Source organism: Nannobrachium achirus (assembly GCF_963921795.1).
Source record: "Nannobrachium achirus genome assembly, chromosome: 2".
NCBI classification, from domain to species: Eukaryota; Metazoa; Chordata; class Actinopteri; order Myctophiformes; family Myctophidae; genus Nannobrachium; species Nannobrachium achirus.
Genome location: NC_137811.1, coordinates 11212289 through 11232999, shown reverse-complemented (window position 1 = coordinate 11232999; position 20711 = coordinate 11212289). Strand labels below are relative to the sequence as shown.

Below are 20711 nucleotides of genomic sequence, written 5' to 3'. Positions count from 1 at the left end.
GACTAATCAATATAAAAAAAAGTCATTTTGGGGGTGAACTACTCCTTTAAGAAGGCTTTTCTTTAAAAAAGTGTGTCTTTAATTTAGATTTAAAAATGGTTATGGAAGCTGGAAAACCTGAGGTCTACAGGAAGGCTGTTCCATTGTGTCGGCCCGTCGGGGCCCTGGCCGCCCTGATGACAAAGGCCCTGTCACCTTTCGTTACCCCATTTGACCACAGAAACCTCCAGTTGTGCCAAGTCTGAGGACCTCAGGCGCTGGACAGGCAAATGGCGTTCCAGCAGGTCACATAAATATTGGGGAGTCGCCCAGCCAGGCGCCCAGGCCATTAAGAGCTTTAAAAGTTAATAATAAAATGTAAAAATCTATTCTAAAAGTTGTTGGTAACCACTAACCAGTGCAGTGCAGCCAGTACTGTCTGGTGTTATGTGTTCCGATCTCCTGGTCCCCGTAATGAGCCTGGCCGCCGCATTCTGCACCAGAGAGACATTACCACTGGGCCAGATAACAGATAAAAAAAATATCTGTCACAGATTTATTTTATCTGTATCTTACCATCCACTTGAATGGAGAAAGATTTTTTTTTTTTTTTTATCTGGAGAAAGAGATTTTTTTTATCTGTTATCTGGCCTTTATTGTGGCACCAGCTGCAGGCGGTGAATGGATCCCTTACTGCAGGAGTGTCCAAAGTGTGGCCCGGGGGCCAAATGCGGCCCGAGGACAAATTTTATCAGGCCCTCTGCTTCATTCCTAAATTGTATCACAAACGGCCCGCCAGCACTCTCAAACAAGAATATTTTCCCAGAGTATAATTTGTCAGGATTCCTTATTGTCCTGTTGTCAGAACTTGTCACATTCTGAAGCGGTACCTTGCACGTCAGGTTACATTTGCCAATGTGAAATAATTAGGCTGAGTAATTTGTGTTTTGTTCAGAGCACACACATGACAAAAGACCACTGATATCAAATATAGTTAAATAAAATCATTTAAATGTGATGCATATCGTCGCTGTCGGGTGAAAACCTCGTATCTCCAAGTTTCAAATGTGTACGTTCTTTCGCAAAGTAAAGCCCTGCTTCATCATACAAGGCCGTCGCACAAAAGTAGTGAAAACAGCAGATCTACAAGCACACAACGCCTCGCGGTGCGAGGCGTTGTGTGCTTGTAGATCGGCTGTTTTCACTAGTTTAAATCATTTTTAAAATGATAAATGCAAAAGAAACGGTTTTGGACGTACAAGGTTTCCACCCGACAACGATGATATATGACTTTGTTATGGTCAGACTGAAAGAAAGTACATTATGTCAGGAGATAGTGTCACCTTGGGTTTTTGTGGCCCCCTTCGAAAATAGTTTGGACACCCCTGCCTTACTGATACCTGAATAGAGGGCCAGAGATGAGATGAGAATGTTTGGGGGGCTGCTTTTAGCCCCCCTTTCCTACTAGACTAATATGGAAGAAGCAGGTGCAAACCACAGATTGTACCCAGGCCTTCAAGACGGAGGTCTCAGGTCAGAGTCCAGTAGTACACCAAGATTTCTTGCTACCGGGGTGACGTTTGTGTTTGTTGACATTGAGTCGAGACAGTTGTGAAGTTGGGAGAGGTGAGGGTGCCGAACAGGAGGATTTCTGACTTATTTGTGTTGAGTTGCAGGAAATTTGCAGACATCCAATTTTGAGGGTCGGCTAACTAAGTAGGCCTACATTTACTTAAGTAATGTACAATTTTGAGGTATTCGTACTTTACTTGAGTATTTCCAATACTTTTACTATGTAATTGTACTGGAGTTGCCACCATGCAATAATTGTGGAAGTAGCTAGAAGCTGACAATTCACAGTGATGTTCTTATTCCTTTCAACTACAAATTCAAAATAATATGCAACCCTAACCATCTCGCTAGAAGACTGAGCTGCAAATGCAGTGACATAACTACAGGGAAACAGGGCAAATGTGTCAGGACGTATTTATGTATTTTCTGCTACAAAAGGAACAGAAATATACATTTGAACAAAAAAGTATTGTTTATTTGCAAACATAACGTTCATGAAAAGGTAACTTTAACAAAGTAACGCTTTACCCCCAACACTGGTAGAAAAATATTGTTCAACAGGAGTAACATTTATCCATAGGCTAGAGAAGTACTTACATGAGAAAATTGTTGACAAATCAATACAAATAATTGTAGGTATTCTTTTAGGTATAGCAGGCGCTTATCCATTGAATATATAGCAAGAATCAAAATCAAAAGAAAACCAAATGAATAAAATAAAGAATTCAAATTCTCTGTCTTCAGTATGGTAAATAATAATAATAAGCAGAGCAGATTTACAGCATTTTACTCTAATTTATCATCTGACCGTGACACTCAGGGCCGCCACAAACCATGTTGGTGCCTGAAGCACAACTGGCTGTTGGGTGCCCCCCCCTGGGTGCCCCCCCCCCCCCCCCCCCCCCCCCCCCCGCGCGAGAGTGAAATGTCCGCGAAATTTGCGGGGTTTTGCATGCAGTAACAGCAACCATGATCACATCATATAACAGATACAGTATCTAACAGCACAGCACCATAACTCCACTGCCATGTTGATTAGGGATGCGGTATCGGTACTCGCGGTATCGGTACTTGCGCCGATACAACCCTATTTTGCTGTACTCGTACTCGCCCGATACTTCTGACGGCAGCGGCCGATACCGAACAGGGGCGTCACAAGGGGGAGAAAAGTGGGACTGGGTTACTGGGGCTCAAGGTGAAAGCCAGGGCCTTAATTATTTTAAACTTTTGCTATTGAAAAATAGCAGATATGCAAGCTCACAGTGCCGCACTGCAAGCTTGCAGATCTGCTATTTTTTAAATACCCCATGAAGAATTACCAAGGGTGATTTGCGGAGCCTGACTGTCATACTGGTAATTGTGGTCACGATGACCCACAGCGGGTGCACGCTGAACGGAGTGAACGCTGGCATTCAGCGGCAGCAGGCTGTCTGTCTGTCTTTCTGCTGCTTCAACATGAGTAGGCCTACATTGAGTGATTTAGCAGCATCATTCATCATTCATTAATCTTAAAACTTGCTACGATGCAAAGTTTGTCTGAGTGCTTTGCCTTTGATGGAGAAATCAAATCCAAAAAAGGCGACTGGATGTGAATCACTCACTCATTACCTCGGCAGCTCGGCTCGAGCCTGTTGCATCAGTGTGATCCGCTCATCTGAAGAATAATCCATTTTGAGGTGAGATTTTGAGAACATGGAGAAAGTAGTCTCAGTCATAAGTTGGCTGCGAATGCCATAAATAATGGTTTAAAGTAGGCCTAACAGTGATGAGAGATGAGCGAGATGAGAGAGGTCACTTAACGAGAGGAGTCCTGTCAGTCCAGCTGCGCTGCGGTGCGCTGCTCTGGGGAGTTAATTGGTGACCTAGTTTTAGACTACGTCTTTCACTGGTGATGTAATCAATTATTTTGGAGCAGATTCCAATAGTATAAACATTATTAAAAGGCTTTCATATACTCTTGATATCTTTTTCAAATGAGGTTTAGCCTAATAGATTGAAATGTGCTAGATTTTGGCTATTTTCTGCTTGTTAATGTCAATAAATAAATTCATCAATTAATTTTCGGTTATCCGAATAGGTTTCAAAATTGTCGTGTACATGTCAGTGAAATTAGTCGCTAGGAACATCCCTAATTTTAAGATTTGTGAGGATGACAACACATTGTTTTGTATTATTAATTGTACTCGTATCGGTACTCGGTATCGGCGAGTACTCACAATGAAGTACTTGTACTCGTACTCGGTCAGCAAAAAAGTGGTATCGGGACATCCCTAATGTTGATATTCCATAGTTGTTGAGCTGGGCAGGGATAAGTTACTTCATGAGTTGATTCTTACTTGCAATGTATCAGATCAGATCAGTTTATGACCGTTGGATCTCCACTGGGTGAGTGTCTGTCTGTGAGTGAGTGCAGACTCAGTGTTGCGGACTGTGCTGCGGCCCCGCCCCCAGATCAAATGGATCGGCTTGGCTCTTCTTTTTTCTTTTCTCTAATTTGTTGGTGCCCTTTGTCAGCATGATGCCTGAAGCGCACTGCTTCATGTGCTTCATAGTAGCGGCGGCCCTGGTGACACTGATACAGTAATATCATAGAGTGTTGCAGTCGATATCTTCGATAGATGTTGCACCCTGTTGAGGATTCCCCTTACCTCTCTATTTCCCAGGGTTTGTCTGCTCTAACATTCTAGGCAGGTCCAATCATTTCAATACATGTCGACTCTGGCTCCACCAATAAGCCCTATTCACGGCCCGCCCACTCAGCAAATTTCTCAGCAACTTCCTGGCGCTGACGTCAGTTTAGAAGGGTAAAATAACACAGAAATTGCTGGACTTAAAGCCAATAAATCATTATTTCGAACGGTTAAGTAAATTATAATGCTTTGTGCCTTTTTCTATCTTGTGCTCTTGTTCATGCTAGCCGTATTTTATACTGTACTATTCGGAAATTGCTTTAAATTTGCGAGTTCTGTGTTAACACTATGGGTTTTTAGCAGGGGTTTACCCTTCAAAACGTGACTTCAGCAGCAGGAAGTTGCTGAGTGGGCGGGCCGTGAATAGGGCTAATAAGGGAGTCTATTTCCATACATCTTAATGTGGTTCCTCACAAATAATCTTACAGATGTGATTTGTGAAAGATTACATTTTAAATCAGTCCACATTTCCATAGAAAGTTTTGAATAGCTAATTAAATTAACCCATTTGTCAGAGCTACCAGGCTTCTAATGCATATTGATTATCTCATTACCTGATTCATTCACAATAAACCGTTTAACGTTTATGATACATTTACCATAATGTAAAGCTCTTACACGTTGCATAGCATTCAGACAGTCCACTTATTCATTTAGGGGCTGTAGCTCCAGTTCTATTCATTTCACTCATATGAGTTGGATGCAAAGTTAATGTCATAATGTCGGTAATTATAAAGTCCACTGGCCACCGTGGCTGTCTGGGAAAATGCGTCTTAGGCTATTTTATCATTTAATCTTATTATTCACATAATTATTTGGCTAAAGTAGTAAAGCTACAACCATTAAAACCTATCATTATTTTAAAATTGTATCATGTTCTGTGACATGACAGTGGAGCTCACTGCCACTGCTGCTGCTTCATGCTGCGCTGTGCGCATTAGATAAGTCTATATTCGTCCTACGATGGTTACGCACAGCACATTGAAAATATCAGAGCTTCAAGCTCTGTGAGCTTGTATGTCTGCTATTTTAGATACGCACACAGCCATACGGAGAAGCACACATCAAGTTTCACAGCTGACAGTTCCAGCAGCTTGTAACAATCAGCGTGGGTTTAGTGTTATGATCCGAACAGAACTGGGGTTCTTCCAAGGTAATCTGGACCAAGCTGGGCCCAGTAGACGATAATAAAAAAGGGACCCGAACTCTGTGGAATCACATGGATATTATACAAGCACGCACATGACTTTCTGATCACATGGATGTGATGCCATTGTGGTGGTCAAAGCAACAGAGGCAAGTCAACCTTCCTTGCGCCATCATAACATAACATTAAAAAACAAAACAAAGGTTAGGCTATTATTTCGTTAACTCAGGAACAGATTGCAATTGTATCTGTGATAAAGAGGAAAGCTAACATAAAATGGTGTAATTATCAGTTGGGTGCACCATGCACATTGCACATACAGTATCTCATCTGCAAACACGTATGTATAATATGGCCGATAAATTAATTGATTGGCCGGTAAAATATAATCCTGCCGGCCAAGGTGGCCGGCCCCAAAAATGCCTAGAGGAAACCCTGACGTGTACCCGTCCAGAATGAAGAGAACATTTTTGTAACAGCATCATAGGTGCTTTCCCACCAGCCTGTATTCTTCTCTTTCTCCAACTGCCTCTGCTGGTCTTCCAACCGCTGTTGCTCCTGTTCATCGGCTCTTTCCTTTTGCTCCTGAATCTCCTAAAAGAACACATTAGCAGACACATTACACAAACAACATGAGACACATTAAAAAGGAAGATTTTTTAACCAACAGGCCTACGCTATTCATATAAATCACTTACAGCCATCAGCCTCTCATGCTCTGCTTTGGCTTGCATCTGCTCTCTCTCCATCTTCTCCTGGAGCTGTCTCATATTCTCCTCTTGGGTTCTCTGTCGATCGGCCATCTGCCTCTCCCGTAGCCTCTGTAGCTCCTCCATGGCCCGTCTCTCCCTCACTGCCTCCTCCCATTTCGCTTTATCCTCTGTAGGAAACCAATAACACAGAACGTTCACCACAACATCTTCTATACGAATAAAGCTTGATTGATTTACTGACCCTTTAACCTATTCAGAACGGGTACACATTATGGTGTATTATTATTTAATGCTTTAACCATTGAAAAATAGCAGATATACAAGCTCACAGCGCAGCACCGAGTGCCGCACTGCGAGCTTGTAGTTCTGCTATTTTTGACCCGAATTGTTGACCCGATTCTATAGGTGTTTTTTGAATCCTTCTAAGGTCTTTTGAAAAACCTATGTTTCTATGTCAGCAATCTGGCTAAACGTCGTCAAAGAAAAGGTCCTTTTCACTTAACTGGAGCTCAGTTCGTGGTGCTCAAACCTTTTCATGTGAAGGACCCCCAAAATGATATGTATTTGGCCACGGACCCCCATCTCAAAATATTTAGTTCCAGGGACCACCCAGAAGCAAAATTTGCTTTAAAAATACAAATATTCAAAGATTTGCACACATTTTCACGACTTTAAAAAAAATATGGGTTGTTAATATATTTTACCTTCTGCTTTCCGTTGTGCCTCAGAGACGTGTTTATCGGCTGCCAGTAAGGCCTTGCCGACTATCACCTTCTCATCCAGGTATGCCTTCAGCACCTCCTCAGCCTGGTATCGCACAAACACACACAGACAGACAGACAGACAGACAGACACACACACATACACAGACACACACAGTAAGCCTACCTGTTAGCCATCATCAGTATAGTTTAATTTAACATTCTCTGACTCCGATCTGAAGTTGCTAGAAATCAGACTCACCTTGACTCCTTTGCCTTCTGCATGTCTGTATTTATCAGTCATCATCTGGAGGTCCTGGCAGAAGCTCTTGTATCCTCCAGGGACAGCATAGAGACCAGCTCCCAGGTTGTCCTCCAGAGGTTTGAAGACTTGTTTGATGATATGTTCACACGCCTTCCTGGACTCGGTGAAGTTCTTCTCACGGAACCGATTGTATTCCTCCTGAAGTACAATCTGAAAACATAAGTTGGGCAGAGTCAAAATGAATCACGAATGGATTCATTTGCGGTGTGTTGTAGTTTATTGCACAGTCCAGCTTAGTTTCTTGTGCTTTACTTTAACTTCTGCTACTTTTAACTCATAGGGGCACAGACTTTCACAGCATACACTTCCTCAGCGTGTATGAGAACACCTGTACATAGGCTTGACGCTTCGGAGTGCTGGCTATTACGTTCCTACTGTGAGTCTTTGTGAGCCGTGCAGTCGTGCACCCAGTAAACCACATTATATACAGACTGATAGTGCTCGTTTTTGTTTTACACTCATCCTTTTGCCGACCATGCATTGTATCCTTTCTTTTTAAAACACTTCCGGCGCCAATTGCGTCCAGGAACGTGATAAGAATTATGGCGGTGCGGGGCCAAGGCCCCATTATCACATCCAGGGACGAGTTACCTGGTTACCATGGTTACAAGGTGAACAGGCACTGCTGCAGCCGCTGGTGAGCGAAAACACTAAATAACCCATGATGCAACAAGGCCGCCAGCACCAGGAAGCATGTAATCTCCATAGGCTCCTATTCATTGCTGCTGCAAAGAAACAGCTTTATCTCGGAATCTACTTTCAAAAACGCTTCTATCGCCGAGAAACGTTTTTTATATATTTTTTACGGCGAAACTGGGCCGCGATGGTTGGCCGCAGTTGGAATTTTTCATTTCCGTGTGAAAATAAACATACTGATCGCCATTACAAGACTGCATTTCCACATCATGGACACAATCGTGGCTTCCAGGGATAGTGTATGGCGGCACTCTGTAGCCAAATAATTACCAAAATAATGGAATCCCAAGTGTTAAAAGCGTAACAAATACTGGTAAGTGGGAGGGTTTCCCACAAACTATGCATATCGGGATGCAAGGTAAAACAGCTGTATTAAACAAAAGATTCAAACTAACAATAATTTGACTAAGCTTTTAGAGGATTTAAAAAAAACCTGCATAGAGGTGATATAATAGACACAATATGACAACAGCGGCTGATGATTCATACACATACCACAAGTTTCTTCTGATATTCACGGTTGTCATCTCTGAAAGAACGTCTCATGAAAAGTGCCACGGCCTCTCTCTCACTGGATGCATGGACTGCAGACAGCTCCTCCAGGGTGTTGGTGGGGAAGCGAACTGACTGCATCCTCTGTACATAGAGGACCTGGGCCTGCTCAACTGCTTTGGTATTCTCACTGGATGCATCGATTGCAGACAGCTCCTCTGGGGTATTGGTGGGGACAGAGGATGAAGGCATCCTCTGTACATAGAGGACTTGGGCCTGCTCAACGGCTTTGGCATTCTCAATCTCAGCCAATGCCCTCACAGCATTTTCCAGGCAGGGAACCTCTCCATTACGGATGGCTTTCAAGTATGCATCTGCCAGCTGACCAAGCACTGTGGAAGGAAGACCCATTTAGCAAGTGTTGATAGTTCAGAGATTGATGTTTATGCTGGATCACACAAAAGTCAGATGTTTCTAATTCCAATGTCACTACAACAACAAAAAAGGGGGAGGCTGGGAGGTATCTAGAATATTATATTATACTGTTATGAATCCTTTAGAAAGGTACTTTTTTAAAATAGGAAACGGAAATATATGATATTACATTTATCACATAATATTCTTGACAATAAACACTTGATGTGTCAGAGTGCAAAGCGAGCACAGGCAGCAGGCATTGATGTCAATCCCTCAAATGCTGTTGGCTGATATAAATGCCAGAAGCCCAGTGACTGCAGTGTCACGTCACGTCACGTCACGTCACGTCACGTCACACTTTTGCCCTACTCATATCTCCGCCACCGTTGCCCCTATCTATGCCAAACTTTGCACACACACTCCTTGGCTGCCAAAACCACAACCTCCACACATTTCTCACATGGCCCTCTTCTAGCGCCACCATGATGCAGATTCTTGCAAAACACAATTTTTGGACAGTGCTCCTACAGATTTTGCCCTAAAATCACGCAAAGCGGTACACAGTATCTCTAAAGTCATGTCATCAACATGGATCTATCCCATTTCCCATATTCCCTCCTGATTGGCTAACATTGCCTTCTAAAGTTTGTGTATGTGACCTGACGGTGGCTAACATTGCCTTCTAAAGTTTGTGTATGCGACCTGATGGTCGCTTATCTCTTAGGGAGTCTTACTGGTATTTAAATCCTATACTTACATCTGCCATTGACCTTTATGTCATCACCAATAGTCTTGGTCTCAGACTTGGTGTAGATGTGTTCAGTGAATTCTCTTGTCTGTTGAACAAAGTCTGGATCCAGGTCAGTATCAGTCAGTTCCTCCATCCGTCTCATTAACTTAGGCCTGGCCGGTCTCTCAAACACAAAACATGAGCGGGGCAAGAAGAATTTACGAAGGCAGCGACGGGGTTCGTTGTACTGCTGATTCTCTTTACCTTTACAACAATGACACACATACAGAACACAATACTTTTTAGTGTAAAGAGGTTCTAATGCCTACTTTAAATTGTTGAAATCTAAATTATATTCCAATCATTTTCAGAAGTTCATGAAACCTGGTTTGTCCTTGAGTCCGTTTTCCAGATACTCGTCTGCTGTTATGGGTTTCCCATCTAGCTCCAGATCGAGTGAGAAATCTCGCACAGCCCAGACAAATGAGGGAAGGAAACGTATATATGTACGATCATCATTCTCATCCTTGTTGGACTTCATTTTTATATGCTTGGTCAGTTCCGTCACGTAGCTGTAATGGGTCTTGTTGAGGATGACAAAAGAAACTCACACAACACTGGGTTTGTAAACCTTTTTACAGGAGGTAAAATTTTGTTTTAGGACTGAAATGTGAACATCTGAAAAGACAGAAATGCCAATATGAGATACATTTATTTAGTATTAAATAAAAAAAGAAAACCGTCCCTGAAACATTGTTTTTAGCCCGAAAGCAACTTACGTATGGCTGTACCACTCCCACCCTCTCATTACATTCACAATACCAAGAAACATGCTCTAAGCATAAGGGTTGTTCATTTTATTTCAAAAGATTCATCTGCAGATTTGAGAGAAGATTTAAGCATACATTTGCCAGGCCTTTCCCAAAACAATTTACTTGAGCTTGTCCAAGTACTTGCACTGGAAAAGACTATAATAAAGTTATACATAAACTCAATAATCCCAGATATGAAATGACATGAGCAAAAGAGGGAAGAGTGAATGATTTGAAGGATACTGAAGGTTCTCCAGGGCTTTATTATCAATGGTGCCCATGCTGTTGTAGACCAGGGTGCTGCTGAGCAGAACTGCCATGGCAAAGATCCAGTTGTCATTCGTTGCATCTCCCTGAAACCAGGAGACACTGTTTGGATGCGGTAGTTACATTACTCTGATCACATGTAGTTCATCGATCGTGTCTCACCTTCTCTATATCTCCCAGTCCCTCTGTATCCAGCAGCACCAGAGTGTGGTCGGTCTTTCTGGGGTGAGGTACACACCACATCCAGATGCCCTTTGTCTTGGACTGGATGGTGGATCCCAGAGGAAATCCTTGAGGACGGATTATGGGACAAGAACAAAACCAATTGCATTAAACATTTCAACTAGACCATCCATATTGATGCTTGAGTCTTAAAGGGAAATACACATTTGATTTCAGAGTCATTCTAGCTTTGATACAGTCATGAAAAAGCATCTTTATGAGCGGCAAGTCCAACTCATTCATCACCATCATCAACATCATAAAAGTTAATGAGGTAGGGAAAAGAAAAAATAAGCAATGGTTTAATAATCGTGTGAAGACACCCAACGTGAGTAGGGTTCCCAAATGGCCAGTAGTGGACAGACGAGGTTCTTGAGTGTGTAGAATACTCAGAGAGGGCTTTGCGCCGTGTTATTCAACGGCGGCATCATTTGGGTCGTCAGTATAATACATTTGCCCTGAGAAGATATAGAGGGTATGCGCGTGACATCATCATCATACCCGGAAGTTATGCGGGAACGCCTACTGAGTGGCAAAAAAACTACTTTCTGGCCTTGACAGCCCATACATCCAAACAGACAGCCCATACATCCAAACAGACAGCCCATACATCCAAACAGAAAAGTCCCATCTGATTGCATTAAACAACGTTAAAGTTATACCATGTAACTTTTTTTGTAAAACAAATCTTAAAATGGTCCTAACTGTTAAATCGCTAAAGTTTTAGAACCCCCACTCCGTTATTTTCAGCTTCTGAAGCCTGCTCTTTATATGTTTTCTTCTTAGCAGTGACAGGGGCGGGTTTTCGCGGCAAAATGACGTCATCATACTACCGGCCAATCACAGCGAGGGTTATACACTGCCGGCCAATCACAGCGCATCTTGGAGTGGGGTCGCTAGGGCTGCCATATTTGTAGTCTCCCGTGTGTCTCTATACTCGGGTGCACGGTAAGCATGGGTGAAGGAGTGTATCTCCGGAATGGCTGAACGCACAGGAACCAGGGACCCCTCAAAAGATAGATCTCGGCGAGGTGGAGGCAGACGCGGGGGTGTGAGAACCGAAAAACGGCCGAAAGACGCGGACGCGACCGAGGTTTGCTATAGAGCTACTGACCACAAGTTGAGCAACTTACACAGTATAGCTTTAAACTATAAACTTTGCCACTCGATTTGCCACTCGATATGCCATTCGCTTTATGCATGCGCATACCCTCTATTACAAACTGTTAGGGCGGGCATAGTGTTCAGTACAATACTGAACTTTCATTCAAATTGTACATTAAGTATAGGCCTACATTGAAGGTGTTGAAAGCAGCTTGCCAGAGTACTGAGCAATATTTGCTCAGTGTGGACCCAGTTGGATTGCTGGTGTGTCTGGCACAAAGCCCTCACAACGCAAAGTGGCACTCCATGGCCCTTGCTGTGGGTTCTATTATTAGAAGGATGATGAATTCAAATATCACCTTATTATTCAATTATCTCATCATTGAATCATGAATTCAATGGCGAATAAATGTATTAAAACCTCAGAAAACGCATTGAGAAAAAAATGTCAGGCGGGCACTAGGGACATCTGGCCACCATATATTTGGAATGACTGGGCACCGGTGCCAACGTATCCCTAGTTCCCTGATGGTTTTGGTGCCCAGTTGTCCAGGTTCCCACCTCTCCAGGTGCCATTGTAGTGCTCTAATTGGCAACTAGCTTTTACCACCGTAGAGAAACGGTTAAGTTGACAAAATGACAATTTTTTTATTTTTTATTTTTTAAGATTTGTTTTTTGGGCTTTTTATGCCTTTATTTGATAGGATAGTAGCCTGACAGGAAATGGGGAGAGAGATGGGGAATGACATGCGGCAAAGGTCGTCCGGATCGGGAATCGAACCGGCGACGCCAGCAGGCATCATAGCCTAGTATGTGGTATGCGCCTTGACCACTAGGCCAGCGGGCGCCCCAAAATGACAATTTGTTAAAATGAGCACATGCATTGGTAATAATCTGAACCACGATGTTCTATTTTGTGGACTTTGTAATCAGTGTTGAGTATTGTTACTTTTTGATCGTTTTACATCGTTATTGCCATTAAAAAGTAACTTCTTACATTACTCCGTTGCCAAATGAGAAAAGTAACTTGTTAGGTTACTTTTTCCCTTATTGACCATTAAAACCCACCTGCGAGGGAGTTTGGTAAACATAAAATAGAGTGCAGCCTACCAGAGTGTTAAAATTAGCCATTAATCTACTCTGACTATATGCTGTATCTTAAGAACCGTAATAGATACAGACATGTACTTGGTACCAAAACGTTCGCAATGCCCATCTTTACATTCGACTTTAATACATTTATGGGTCTTAAAATCAATGCTATTCGAGTTATAAAGGAAAAACAACATTTTTGGACGGACAACTTGGATTTTTACGTGGCCAGCGCTATTTTTGAAAAGAGTGGGATACGAATTGTATATGTACCACGTTTCATGCTTGCATCACAAAGTGAACGATTCCCTCATTAATCCGTTTAGTTATCAGGCTCCTCTGACAGAGAGAGAAGAGCTCATTCATTCAGGAAACAGTGCAAATGTGTCAGATTATTTTTCCTTTGTGGCAACAGAAAGAACAGGGAATTATAGGTCTTAAATGTAAAATGTAGCTGCAAGCAGCGATAAAGTGGCCAAGCCATAAAAAGCAGGAAAGCAAAAAAGCATCAAGGTAAAGCAAATAAGAAATCAAAGAAAAACTAGAAGCAGTGTTCTTCCGAACAGGTCTCCGGCAGGTCAGGTGTTTTCTTTTTTTTTGCCTACTGGTGACTCTATAATTGGTCAAAGTGAAAAGGGTGCCATGCATTCTTGGGCCTTTCACGGCAATCGGACGCTGCATGCGGGATTTGAGACACAATGCTTGGTTCAGGAGTTATGATGCAAAATACATTATTTAGTAATGGCGGATATTAAAATACGCATCAAGGAGGGGCATTTTTGGGAAGGCTCCATATCAGACATTGTTCAAGGACCCAAACTGTACAAGTCTACGAAATGTCATGGTTTTATGCTTATATCAACCCCAGGCAGGATTCGATCCAACGACCTTCTGCATGAAAGGCATATGCCCTGACCACTACACCAGACAGCCACAGGTTCTGTTAATCATGTTAGTTAAAAAAAGAAGAAAACAAAATTCTATGTAGGCTGGGTGCCTTGATTTCTTATTTTATTTGTATTTATTGTTTTCAGTATTTCTGAAAATTTCGAGTGATCATATTTTCTTTCACTCAGAACAGAAAAATAACGGCCGGTAGAGAAGGGCTCATTTTAAACATGAACGTGATCTGGAGTTAGATCAGATGTGTCAACATTAAAGAGTTTGACATACGCACATGCCATGGGCATCCAGGATGTTAACATCAACTCAACCCGACATGGGGTTTGAACTCACAACCTTCCATATATCAGGCACAGGCATTAACCACTACACTTCGGCAGTCACACATAATGGACCAGTCATTAAAAAAAAAGGTTTCGTGTAATGTACTTGACACACTGAGTGCCTTCTTTCAAAATGATATAGCGCTTTGGCCAATTGGGGTAAGATTGGTTTCAGTGATATTTGGACTAACCCTCTACAGTAGTTCATCATGGAAATTTGACTTTGCATGTAAGTTTTAGAGGCAGAAGAATAATTTGCATAAAACTGCAATATTCATTGAATTATTAAAAAAGAATGTTTCAATTAAAAAAAAATCTGATTTTACAGATCTTTAGATATTGGTCCAAAGTTCATGTACAAAAAGTTCTGTGCACATGACGCGAAAATTCCACAATAAAAGCGGGTATAAGCGTTTTACAAACTGCTCAAAATGGCGGAAAATCGAAGGCTGGAGCTTACTTAACAAAGAAACAGATGGCTTCTGCTTGAGTCAAGGCACGTGTGTAAGCAACTTGCATGTCTTTAAACGAAACGAGGCATGACTTATGCCCGTTTAAAGTTTGAATTTTCAAATGCTTCGTATAGCGCCCCCCTTTGGTCAATTGGAATAAGATTGGTTTCAGTGATATTTGGACTAACCCTCTACATCTTTGCCAAATGCCATGAACATGTCACTTTGCATGTATGATTTAGAGGCAGAAGAATAATTTGCATAAAACCACAATATTCAGTGAATTATAAAAAAAGATATGTTTCACTTTAAAATAAATCCGCCGAGACAGATCTGACCGTATTTGCCCAATGTTCATGTAAAAAAAGTTTCATGCACGTGACGTGAAAATCCCAGGAGGAGATAGACTTTTACTGTTTTTCATATAATTCAAAATGGTGGGAGAACTAAAGGTCAGAGGTCAAAAGTCAGAGTGTAAAGGTTGTTCGGCATGAGGAGACGCATAAGTGTACACAGGTTTCATGGCTGTACCTCAAACAGAGCATGAGCTATACCTGTTCAAAGTTTGCATTTTTCAAAGGCTTCCTACAGCGCCACCCTTTGGCCGATTGTTGCGAGCTTCGTGTTTTAGCCGTTTGGCATAGTCCTCTGCCATACTGCCGAGTTTCGTAAAAAGCGACTGCACGGTCAAGCCACTAGAGAAAAAGTGTCGGAAGAATAATAATGATGAAGTACAATATCAATGAGTGGCCTTTGCCACTGCGTGGCTTGGCCTCTAATTATTAAGGCCGTTATTTTTCAGAAAATGTAACTGGTAACGATCCTACTAAATTACAAAAGTAACTTAATAACTAAGTTATTCAATTACTACCAAACCTAACAGCGCTACGTAACATCGTCAGTTAGCACTGTTACACCCAACACTGTTTGTAACACATACCGTATCATTAATGTATTATCTTATAATGAAGATGCTCACCTTTGTTGGCCCCAGCCAGCTTGTTCATGAGGTAGGACTTTCCGGTTCGGTACAGGCCCACTACTGACACCACAACCACATGCTGCTCAATCTGCTCTAACATCATCTGGGCTCTGGGAACCATATGAAGTCTTCCATCACTGTCACTCTCTATCAGACACACTGGCTCCTTCATGATGCAGGCTGCCACAATGGCCACTTCTAGTGCTACTGTGCAAGTGGAGAAAGTACAAGAAACACAAAGGGACAAAATGATAAATGCTTAAAAGTACTTTTACGTTTATTTGTATTTATTTCTTCATTTATTTGAATGGAGCATCTAATATTATTGATGGCCTGAAAGTTGAACTACAGAAAAGGGAAATGTTCAGAAATTGGAAGTGTGGTTGCCATGACGCAAGTTGTGGGTTGTGGCCATCATGACTTGTTAGTCTAGGTCAATGGCCTGTAATAATGTTCTGTTGGTATTCGCCTTTGTTGCTTGGAGCATTGAAGATCGCACAGTAATAAGGACAAGAAAAGAATCACACCCGTGTGAACTGAGCGGTGGAGGCTGTGCACTGCTGGGTGAGTGGAGCAGGAGTTGAGGTACCGGTATATGGGTAAAATACATGCATTGCAGGGTTGCTCGACAACCTTGCAATGGTTGCATGCGTGCGTGCGTGCGTGCGTGCGTGCGTGCATGCTTTACCACTTTTGGGTTTGAGAACCGCTGGTCTAAGTGATTAAGGGGCCTGAAGTGATTAATTTGTAATAATAATCAAAATCTACAAAGTAACTAGTAACTAAAGTCTCTCCAAATGATTGTGGCGCTTATTGCTGTGGTGACGTTTATAACTTGGCAATATTACTGCACGCAGTTTTAAAAAGTTGTTTCAAAGTGAAATATCCCTTCAAAGTGTTTGAGCTTCATTCGATTAGGAATGTGTGATATTCTGTGGAACTTTAGGTTAACCATAGGTTGTCTCACCTTGTGGAGTCTCTGGGCCACAGGTCGTAGTTGGTGGAATATTTTGAGAATCAATGTCTATAGGATCATCTTCTTCACTGTCATTTAACAAAAGAAAGAAAGAAAGAAAGAAAGAAAGAAAGAAAGAAAGAATCTTAAATGTGTCTGAAAATGTCTTTCAGAGATTGGTTATATTTTGGAATTTGGAACATACACCATCCATAATTAGCCAGTAGCTATGCCCCTCCCAAAAAGCTTTTGTCCAATCTCCAATGCTAGCTTAGAATAACTTCCTGCTTGCCAAGGTTTGCCTTGGCAACAGCCTTGGCAAGCTGCCGGTTGCTAAGCTAGCATTGGACAAAAGCTTTTAGGGGAGGGGCATAGCTACTGGCTAATTAGTTGGAGCAACACAGAAAGGTAACCTATTGTTATTTCTTCATGCGCGTCTGCCTTTAGAATGCCTTATTCCCTCTGCTAAATCAATTACAGTAGTGCAAAAATGTCCCACTGCCCAATTTGTCAAAAAAAAGTATTATATATTTTTTAATAAGGTTAGGTTTTATTTTATTTATTTATTTTATTTTTCCAGAGATAAACATAATTCAACGTGTTTCTGCAAATGTGGTCACAACATTTGTTTACAATTTCAATTTCAATACAATTTTGATTGTGAAACTTCGATCCCTCACCAGGTAAACCTACCCGGTAGAGGTCTTCACGGGTCCAATTTGAACTACCCGAACCCAAAGGGACCCGGGGGAAATGGAGCCGGACCCATTTGGCCCCGTCTATAATTTGGAATTTCAGAACCGTTACCCGAAGAGCCCCGAAACGTGACGGACCCGGTCCGACGGCCCCGTACTGTTATTAGGCAAATTAGATCCGATACCCGCGCAGAACGAGACGTCCGAGACCCGAACCTGTGGCCCCGAAATGACGGAATTCCAACGTTATTATTAAGAGTTGTATGAGACTTCTTTCTTACCTAACGTGGTTGCAGCTGCAGCTGCTGCTGCTGTCAGCGGCGCTGTGCCTCTCGTCACAAAATGATCTTTTCCCAGACCAGTAAGTCAATCAATGCGGACAGTTTGTAAATACAAATAAATCCATGTTTTCTTTATTCCTTCTTCTTTGGCTAGCCAATGCGGTCAAGGCTATCATTTTCTGTCGCATGTTGTTGATCATTTTCTGTCGCATGTTGGGTCGGACCCCGGGTAATTTCGGATCTCGGCAGGTCCGAAGACCTCTACTCCCCGGTCATTCATGTGACCGGGATGGTTTGATCACATTAAAGAGCACACAAATAGCTAACACTAGCAAGACATTAGTTTCTACCGTAGCACAAATATTCACATTGATATAATGTAAACCAACATTTTTCTAGAGCAGCTTTTTAACTGATTCATGGCCAAGGTTATGTATTGTTTATAAAACATGTTGTGTTCATTAGCAAATGCCAAGAAGATCCATATTTAAAAATAAATCCATGATCACTCTTTATGTCTTTCTAGGTGAAGTTGAAAAAAGACCAGTGCTCTTACTATGTGTCTGAACGTCCAGTACTGAAGTTCAGAGGGGGACTCATTGAATGCTCTGATGTTGGCGAAATATTTCTGGAATCATAAATACAATTCTACAGTTATCACATGAAGGAAAAAGTCACTTTATTTCATAGGTGTTCCTAAAAAGTATTCACAGTGTGGCTGAAGAACAGGGATCTCTGTCCGGAAAAGTAGTCCAATCACAGCTCATGGTAAGATTTGTTTCAAATTGTCTGCAGTGCATACATTTAAGTCTTATTTTGCATGCCTATCCTACATCAACCTTTCCCATTGGAGTTCAAATACATACGAGAAAGAATTTAGAAATTGAATGTACTGTAGGTTACATATACCAATACCAACCACTTGCATTACACATGCCATGTCTGCATGTGGGCAACTATTAATTTAGCGAATATCTGTCCGTCTGCTGGACTGAATATATCAAATCTTCCTTGGGAAAGTGGAGATATTTGACTAAATACACATTTTCAGCCAGAACTTTCAAAGGGATATAAAACTAGAAGACAATATCCGTCTCCAAGGCTGAGGAATTAATTATTGGGTGAGTACTCAAGTAACACGCAGATTAGCTGCTAACCGCGCAAAGGGAACTGATCTATGGCTGTGTATTATATGAATACTTATTCGTAAAATCACAGACATTCTAGGGCTATCTGTCTGCATGCTGACTTCATACTCTGACATCCCCCCCCCCCCCCCCCCCCCCAGGCACAGGACTAGTGTGTGTGTGTGTGTGTGTGTGTGTGTGTGTGTGTGTGTGTGTGTGTGTGTGTGTGTGTGTGTGTGTGCACGTGTGTGCATGCTGATTTTTTAATATTTTTGATTAGGTTTTCATCATGCTTGATTGAATTCAACACTTACCCTGTTGTTGGTTCACTAAGGTCCATGCTGCCAACTGTGGGAGGGGTAATTTACATATGAAATATGTGGTAAAGACAGACTACCTTTCCCACTTTGCCATGTTTATCACTTCCTTTGTAACAGCCACATGGTCACCAACAATGTTTTGTTGCTACGTATGCCAGCTACTTATGTGTTGAATTGTTTGTATTGTTGGCATTTTACATTTTCATTGTTTTCGTTTATTCAAAAAGATCAGCTTTGCTAAACAACTTTACTTCCTGTTACTGGTCACTGATGTGTTATTTGGAATCACACCACAGCTCCAGGCAAACCCTGCCCACGGAAGCTTTTGATTGGCTGAACCGGAGCTAGGGAGTGCTCCTTTTGCACCGCACTGAGGTGCCGGGTGGTCTGACCACCTAAACCTAACCTTAACCCTAACCTCAGTAAAACTAACTATGCCTAAACCTAACCCTAAACCTAACCTCAGTAAAACTAACTATGCCTAACCCTAACCCTAACCTCAGTAAAACTATGTCTAAACCTAACCCGAGTAAAACTATGCCTAAACCTAACCCTACCTGCCTGAGTAGACTCTGGTGAAATGAGCGGCTCCGCCTGGAGCTGTGGTGTGATTCCAAATTGCATGTCACGCTGATCCTCCAAAAGCGTCACACCTGTGTCCAAGCCTTAATTTATAGTGACGGACAGGGTGATTGGAGTGTACCAATTGGGGTTAAAGCTTAAAGGTACTGAAGTTACTTAAATGCTAAGAATACGTACCTGTATGGTTGATGGTTTTTATTATTGATTGTGAAATGTTTTTCTCAGTATAATGTCACTTGATTTAAAGGTGACGTTATAGTGTTCCTTGGTCAAGGATAGTTGGTTTAAACCAACAAGGGGAGGAGCCTCTTAAACAAGCACTTTATATGAGAAATAGACAGGTCAATATGCCTACATTATATGAAAGAATACCACTAAACCCTAAACATTGATACAGAAGGGGTTCCAATTGATTCTGTTACCTTCAGGCATGCTTGAGAAAATCCAGGGAAAATACTCAGCATCATTTTCAAGATCATCATTTTCAAGATGGCTATATCTCAACCATTTTGAATTTTTGAATCTTGAAAATGATGCCTTTCAAGTATTCCAGTTGTTGTGTTTTGTGTCTCTGGTGTTTCTTGATGCCACATAATTAGAAGAATAGATGGTTCAGGTGGAAATTGTGGGAAGAAAATGTGTTATTAATTATCAAATTGATGAGGGGAAGGAGAGAATGTCTGAATCATCCGGAATCAATGGGGGTACATTTATTGTAATCAAATTATTGTCTTAAGAATGTGACAAATACATTTACACTTATTATTGGGGTACACTTATTATTGTTAATCAAATGGTAATACCATTGTAAAAGTAACACTTCCATTCCATATCAGTGCAAACCATAATTAATCACAAGAACATGTAATTAAACATGCAATAAAAAGGAAAAGTCTGGGGTTCTATCAGTTGAATCAGGAACTCTTACCAGTGACAACAATTGATGATACGTCCACAGAAAGGGGGAAGTCAGAGCTGGAGGTAGCTTCCACAAGAGCAGCACGCAAAGAATCGGCATCTGGTGCTGAAGTCCCTCGTTTGAATGTTAATTCCACCTCTACCCAAATTGATCCTGGCCTAAAAAAAAGGAGGTTGAAATTCTTTTTTTAGTATTATGTATATATGTATTATG

The 20711-nt window shown here is 41.7% G+C and overlaps 1 protein-coding gene across 1 annotated transcript; it reads right to left on the bottom strand.

Annotated features, from left to right (window-relative positions):
* Nucleotides 1–390: 390 nt before the first annotated feature.
* On the bottom strand, nucleotides 391–19621 carry LOC308296400 (guanylate-binding protein 1-like; the record flags this gene model as incomplete). Its single annotated transcript, XM_080739675.1, has 12 exons — nucleotides 391–473; nucleotides 5835–5982; nucleotides 6087–6268; nucleotides 6806–6908; nucleotides 7065–7277; nucleotides 8319–8707; nucleotides 9490–9726; nucleotides 9847–10034; nucleotides 10518–10627; nucleotides 10704–10831; nucleotides 15617–15826; nucleotides 19555–19621. The coding sequence occupies 12 exons, from the start codon at nucleotides 19619–19621 to the stop codon at nucleotides 391–393; spliced, it is 2058 nt and encodes a 685-aa protein (XP_080595801.1).
* Between the last annotated feature and the right edge of the window lie 1090 nt (nucleotides 19622–20711).